Genomic DNA, 7,670 nt, shown 5'->3' with positions numbered 1-7,670 from the left:
GAATTGTACAGATGGATTCTTCTATACACATATATGACTAGCAAAACTATATCTCCACTCAAGTACCTCTAACATGAATTTTGTATCAAGCAAATATATTTTTAGACTAACACTTTAAACCTCCATATAAAATTACTTACATAAATAATTCAATAAAACATTGATTTAAATGAATTAATACAATATTTCAAAACTGTGTCTGATGACCACATCCTTCTTAACTTTGAAAAATATTGTTATATATTTTAAAATTTTTACGGAGTTTTAAATTTTTAAAAATAGTTTTAGTCCATAAGATATATTTTTGCAATGTGTCCTAATCATATGTATCCATCAGTACCACCATCCAACTTTTTCTATTGTCCCAAACCCCATCTTTTTTTCCAAATGGCATGCCTTCTTTTTTAATAACTGCTAATTTCAATTAGTGCTGGGTATATGAACAGGGATATGCATTTCCCTACTGGTCATGAGCAATCTACCCTAGTTAAAATGCAAAAGGAAAGAGGTTTTTGTTCTTTCAGAACCTGAGTTTTTATATTGTGATTAAAAAAAATCTCTACTTGAACATTTGACTAAATAACATAAAAACTTAAGAGACTATTCCTTAAAAGGATACTTCATTCTTGACATAAATGAAACTTATTCACCAAGCTATACACTTTGTCAAATGAAATATTCAGCCTATGTATACTTTTGAGAGAAATAGTAAAACTATCATCTGTCATCATTTCACAAGACTCTGAAATATTAGTGATTATACTGAGAGCCAACTGAGTTTCTTCATTTTGGGAAACCGTAGCTGAAATGTGGGATCAGTCTACTGGTAGTTATCGAATAGGAGATGCTGCACATGCCAGTTCACTATTATAAATAAAAAAGAGTAGATACTGTGAAATGGTTTAAGAATTTCTAAATATGATAAACTACTTTTCCCAAAATATGTTTTAATCCATACACTGGAAGTATTCTGGGTAACATGACAACTAATACTATTTATATGTTATGATCTAATACTTCTAAATTTCAGGTCTTTCATCTATAGAAAATGTCTTTCATTATTTATTTGTTTAGATACTATTGCCTTTCAAGGGCTTCTAGACTGATGTGGTTTAGTTATGTTATTTAAATAAAAAATTTTTATTGGGAACCTGACTGAAGAAATAAGGTTACTGTTACGTAATTTCTGCACAATCTTAAATTCAAGATTTTCTTCAGCAGTATCTGGTTTTCATAATATGAGGAAAAATCTCTTGTTTTAATATATTGGCATTTTTAATGTAAGTTTTTACTTATTCATTTTAGACATTTCTTTTTTTTTTTTTTTCAACATCCAAAGCTTTTTTATTAACAGTAAGATCCAGGTTAGTTTTTGTAGCCTCGGCTGGCCCTTCGGTCTCTGGCACGCTCGAACTTCCGGCCCTTGGAACGGACATAGGGTTTGGTGTGGCTGTGTGGAGTTCCTGGCGCCTTGCCGAAGTGTCGGTACACCTCTCGGCCCTTCCGGGGACCAGACAGGAGCACAGTGCCTCGCCCCTTGGGAGACTCCAGGGCCAGCTGGTCAAAGGTAAGAATCTTACCGCCAGCCTTGAGGATGCGACTTCGGGCCCGGCTGCTCACCCGCAGAGCACACACCTTCAGCTTGGGCACTTCCAGAATCCGCACATCATCTGTGACTGTCCCCACAACCACAGCGGTTTTGTTCTCCCGGCCAGGAAGCTTCTTTTTTCGGATCATTCGGGACAGGGACAGAGGTGGCCGGTTAGTGCGGCTCATAAACAACCTTTTCTGCACAACCTGATTGAAGGTGGAGTTGGTCCGTCTGGCCAGAAACCTGTACAGCTTGACTAGCAGCCGCAGGTAGATGTCCTGGCTCTTGGGCTCCTTGCGCCGAACCTTTCGGTCCTTGTTGTGGCGAATGTCAACACCCATGATGGCGCCTCCTGCTCGGCCAGGTCCAGCTAGACATTTCTTTTAACAAGTAGAAATATATTTCTTTTTATTGATGTTTTAAATTTCAAATAGAGCTACTTGAATGTTACTAGAATTGCATTACTCTTTATTAGTTTTTCCTAATTTAAAGCACAGGTGCTTGACTATCAAGAAATAAAATTGAAAATAATTTAGTAAATTTTCAAATATATTTATAAGTTTGAAACATGTTTTCACTTATTTGAGTAGCATTTTTAATTTTATTTAACCTTTTTTTTTACAGTCCAGATTTTATCCCCCTCTCAGTCTACCCACAGACTCTTCTACACCTCATACCTCCTCCTCCAGTCTCCAAGAGCATGTCCCTACCCCTCAACACCCAGTCAAGTAGACCTCCCCAATCCCTGGGGCCTCCAGTCTCTTGAGTGTTAGGTGTATCTTCTCTGACTGAGTTCAGGCCCAGTAGTTCTCTGATGTATATGTGTTAGGAAGCCTCATGTCAGCTGATATATGCTGCCTGGTTGGTGACTCACTCTCTGAGCGACCTTGGGGGTCCAGGTTAGCTGAGACTGCTGGTCTTTCAATAGGGTTACCCTTCTTCTCGGCTTCTTCCAACTCTTCCCTAATTCAACTTCTGTCAGCAGCTTCTGTCCATTGGTTGGGTGTAAATATCTGCATCTGACTCTTTTGTACGCTTGTTGGGTCTGTTGGAAGGCAGTCATGATAGGTCCCTTTTTGTGAGCATCCTATAGAATCAATAATAGTATTTAGCAATATATTACTCTTCAGTTATAATTCATTCCATAAATATGTCAGTTAACTCTTGGTTTCCATCTGTATAAGGAATTTATGACTGCAAGTTTCAGGAACATTATTCTAGAAGAGTGAAGGCTCTAGGTAGGCACCATTTCAGTTTCTCCACATCAATAAGTTGTGTAGATGTCATCTTCAGCAATCAGGTCTTAATATCAGTTTGTTGAAAGCAACTAATAACAGAAGGAAGGTAAACACCAATCCAGATACAATCCCTTGCATCTATTATGGTGACCTACCCACACAATATCCTGCTGTCTGTGCGCCTTAAGATTCTGGGAGAAACCAACCAAGATCTGATTTAATTTAAGCCTTGTTCCATGAGATGGAATCATACCCAATACTTGGGTGGGCAAAACCCTGATACTAAATGGGCCACAAGACCTAGAAGAAAACAAAGCACTTGCGTTCTGCTGAAGGGGTGTAGTACTGAAATGACTTCTAATGACATTCTGCTGTACTCATAGCTCAGTGCCTTTCTTGGCGGTCATCCTCCTGCAGCAGATAGAAACAGACACATACCCACAGCCAGACAACACGCAGAGAGTAAGAGACCTTTAAACAGTCAGCCTTAGATGGGATGCTTCCATCAAACCCCTCCTATCAGAGGTTAGGAAACTCGATGGAAGAGGAGGTGGAAAAGGAGAAGAGCCAGAATGGATGGAAAACACCATGGAAACAAGATCTTTGAAATACAGCACATATGAATTCACAGAGACTTCTGTTTCTCTGCATACGGTCTGTATGGGTCTACACAAGATAGGGTCCAAGAGCTGAAAGGAGAAGTGGGCACATGCCTCCATCCCTCACTGAGATTAGATAATCTCAATTGTTAATAACTTGCAAATGAAAAATTAGCTTCCTCCAAGGAAGTCTAACTGGGAAAATGAACCACTGTAAGGGGAAGCCAGGCCCAGCAGTAGGTGGCCAATATAGCAAAAATCTAAATGGCAAATCTGGAAGTTCTTCGTCTCATAATACTGTGTTGGAGAATTTCTTTTTAACTTTATGAGTACTTTACGTATATATTGTATCTTCCAATTGTTTTTTTATTGCAGTCCTCTGTGTGTGTGTGTGTGTGTGTGTGTGTGTGTGTGTGTGTGTATTTAAGTATTTTTGTATCTATATAGGTTTCTTCTAGTTTTGTTTTTCCAGGCTTTTTTCCTTTGGTCTGCTTTTTTTGTTCCATTCCAATTTGTTTCTTTGTGTCTTATCTAATTTTGTTTTATTGTTATTCCTTAGATGCCTGTTTGTTTTACAAGGAGAGATAGAATGGGTGTGGACATAGATTAAAGGGTAGTTTTAGAACTAGAAGGAGTTGTGGGAGGAAAAACATAATCAGAATATTCTGAATGAAAAAATTCTGTTCTCAATAAAAGAAAGCAAAGAATCCATGAGTATGTTAAGTATAATAAAAACAAAATTTGTTAATATTTTCAAGGAAAATATTAGGAAATATGATCATTAAGATGTAAGTAAGGAGGAACAAAGCCATTCTTGAAAACATGCTTCCTTCTACATTTCCTTAAGTGGATGTGCAAGGATATGTACCTCAGCATGGTGTGTGTACAACAGAAAATGTGACAGCCAGAGAAAGCTATGCTAGGAATGTAACACTGAGAGCACACAGGTGTTCATTTCCAAGAATGAAAATAAGGATCTTATAACAAATTAGTTTTGGAAAAAACAATGTAAAAATTGGGCTCAGCACATAGCATAACTGAAGGTGTGAGTGCTGCAGGGGAGCTGTAAAAATCCAAAGTATTAGAATGTCTATTCCTCAAGTTCACATGAATTAACACACTGTTTTCAAAATTAGTATTTTAAAAAGACAATAGAGATGAATGGAATTCTGTTAACCCTGATTCCTGATTCTCATTATTCTACCTGCTAAAGTTCAGTAAGCACAAGATAATTCTATTTAATCTTTCAAAATGTGCTCCAGCTTTTTAAGGTTAAATCAATATATTATTCCCTGGGATACTTTAAGTTGTTGTATTACCAATTATTTGATTAAGGACCATTTTCTTTCTTTCTTTTTCATGTTGTATTGTATTGTACTATAGGTATTGTATTGTATTTCAAAATGTTTTAATGAAGAAAGAAAAAAAAATGATAAATTTTGTGCTACTTCAGTGCACAGAATTCAAAGTCTGAGTAACGTCTTTAATCTTTACCATCACTCAGTGCCCACTAACTCAGCCACAAAGACTTAGAGACTTGCCAGCTCCATTCAGAATGAGTACCCCACACAAGAATACTGGTTTATCTCTATACCAGACTTCTACTATGCTTGCCCTGTGTTTAAGTATTCTTAGGTCTATAAACCCCATAGTTATACTTGATGCATTAGTTAATGTAATGACAAAGTATACAGAGTCATGGTCTCCAAGCAATATCTATTCATATAGGCATGCATGGATATCATTGGTACGAGAAAGTTACCTGCATCCTGGCAGCAAAAATCTGAGTCTCAGAGGAAGCAAGTGTTGGGTGCTGGACTTCAGACCCAATGGCATACAGCTTCACGTTCTGAAAATAAGGATTACTATTGATTAAGGCTTTGGTCTAGGTACCCAGGCTGGAGGCATATTGCTATTGGCATTGATGATTAGCAGCTGAGTATCTGGCAGTGTTTGCAATCCTTGCCTTCCAGAAGTGATGTGTGGCAGTAATGGGTAGGCTGAGTATCGGCAGGAACCTTCTACTATTTTAAGTCTCAAATTGTCCTCAGTTGCTAAAATTCTCAAACAAGGTTTACAAGCACCACAGGATTCAGGTGTAAGGTGTAAGGGTGCAATCTTCAACCTTTCACAGCTCTGAGGCTGTGGCCTCAAGCTCTAGGATTCCTTGTCCTTAACAGTGAATAGTAGAAATAAGAACTCTCAACCTTGTGATGTCTGGTACCATTGGTCTTTAGGGATAGGCAGAATCTTAGGACACCTCCAATGAGCAGAGCCATGACTTGTCATCTTGTACTATTAAATTCTCTTGTCTCTCCACTGGTTCTGCTTTCCACCATTTCTACCCCAGGTTCTCTTTGGAATTTTTTAGCTGACTTGACCACAATGGCTTATCTCTCTCCACTCACCCTGTCCCTTTCTTTCCCTCATCCCCACCCCCCAGTTCCCTTAGTCCTTCCTCCCCCTTTCCCTCCCTGCTACTTGCCCACTTGCCCCACTGTCCTTGCTGTAGCTTTACTATCACTTCCTCATTTTTTTCCTTTTGTTATCATCTCAGCCCACCCTGCCAACAATAATAATCAAAACTAGCAAAAAATGGGGGGTTCTAAAGAATGCTTTTATTGGATGCTGTGATCTATAAGAGGATGCCCCAAGGTGGCTCACAAAGTAAGCTGAAAAGCCATCATACATATTGGGCAAAGTATCTTCACAAAACAGAGCAATCTTTAATAGAAATAAAGGACACAGTCTCCCAAATAATCAATCACAAAGGTCTGTAATACAAGTAAAAATAATGCTTGCACCAGTTGCTGGACATCTACTGAGTCACCCTGGAAAGCACTGCCACTTTGGCCTGCCTAGAAAATGCTACATGGTCATCTAGAGTTCACAAAAGCTAGTGATGACAAAGTCTGGCATAAACTGTTTGCAATAGTTGTGACTTGGACTTTGAATTCCAGTGGTGTGCCCTAGCTGCAAACAGCTGTCCTCCCCATGTGGCTTCCACAGTCATCTGTAGAGCTTTAGAAACAGCTGGTGCTGTCATAGGGTATTCTGATTCATGGGTTTGCTTATAGCCCTTCAAGTGAGGAAGCTGGAGTTACCGGGAAGGATGCAACCACTCTTAAAGATTTGTAAGATTCCTGGTTCCAATCATCTTGAGATATTCACGGGAAAAATAAATATCAAAATGAGCACTTAGTAGCAGCAAATTTAAAAATGCTATAAGAAATTGCAATTCCTTGCCTCGATGTCTGTTGTAAATATAATTGTCTGTAATTTATCAAAGTTTTATTATTTTATACTTTTCAGCACACACTGGTTTTAAGTAACTGCAAGTAATTGCCAAAATAAAATACATTGTTCTACTAATTATTCTGTTTGTTTAAAAATTTTAACTAATGTGAAAGTTAGTAACATAGACAGAAACTAAGTTGCAGCTGTCATAAATTGCAAACATGTTTGATAACTTTTGGAAATGTCTAAACAATAGAGATTGAAAAAAAATTAAATGTATTATGGAAGCCAATATTACCATAGAAGGATTTTATAAGTAATATATGTGGTTATCATACAAAGTGTAGATTTTTTTACTTCTTAACATCACACAAATAATTGAGTAGAAAATATTTGCTGAAATACGGATAGTGAAGGTCATGCTGGTGAAGCTGCAGATGAAAGTGAAGAACAAAATAAGTGATAATAAATCATTAATCAATAAATTAATTAGTTAATTGATTTTCAAAGCAAAGAGAAACATAGCTAAAATATACTTCAATATATGAACGTGCATTTCGGTAATGTGGTAATGTTCTATGCCTTTCAGTATATATTATGTGCTTTTAAGTACATTTTATATAAAGCCTACATTGCTTTTTAAAAATATATTCTTTAATAGAATTAAGTATTATATGTTTAACCTAAGTTGATTATAAAGATCAATAACGAAGGACAAGAAGTATGTTTAAGCATACAAATATTAATTTTATAATACCTAAATGGCATAATTAACCCAACAGAGTCTTCAATATAACTGTATGCATTAGATCACATGTCTGAAGATGGAATGCAAAGTACCAACCAACATCAAGTGGGTTGACCATCCCCTTAGAAGTGGGAATGCTTGCAGAATTTCTTCAGTATTCTAGTTTTATCTTCAGACTATAGTAGTGTTAATACAGACTCTTATGTCCTTTTCAACCTTATCAAGTATATGTGTTTAACATATAGGAGATGAAATAA

The 7,670-nt window shown here is 37.1% G+C and overlaps 1 protein-coding gene across 1 annotated transcript; it reads right to left on the bottom strand.

The window, feature by feature from the left end:
* Positions 1-1,325: 1,325 nt before the first annotated feature.
* On the bottom strand, positions 1,326-1,961 carry LOC308433515 (large ribosomal subunit protein eL18-like). Its single transcript, XM_080933603.1, has one exon. The coding sequence runs from the start codon at positions 1,930-1,932 to the stop codon at positions 1,366-1,368; it is 567 nt and encodes a 188-aa protein (XP_080789729.1). The 5' UTR covers positions 1,933-1,961; the 3' UTR covers positions 1,326-1,365.
* Positions 1,962-7,670: the final 5,709 nt, after the last annotated feature.

The sequence above is a fragment of the Micromys minutus genome (genome assembly GCF_963924665.1).
Source record: "Micromys minutus genome assembly, chromosome: 20".
Lineage (NCBI taxonomy): Eukaryota > Metazoa > Chordata > Mammalia > Rodentia > Muridae > Micromys > Micromys minutus.
This window is presented reverse-complemented; position numbering and strand designations above follow the sequence as displayed.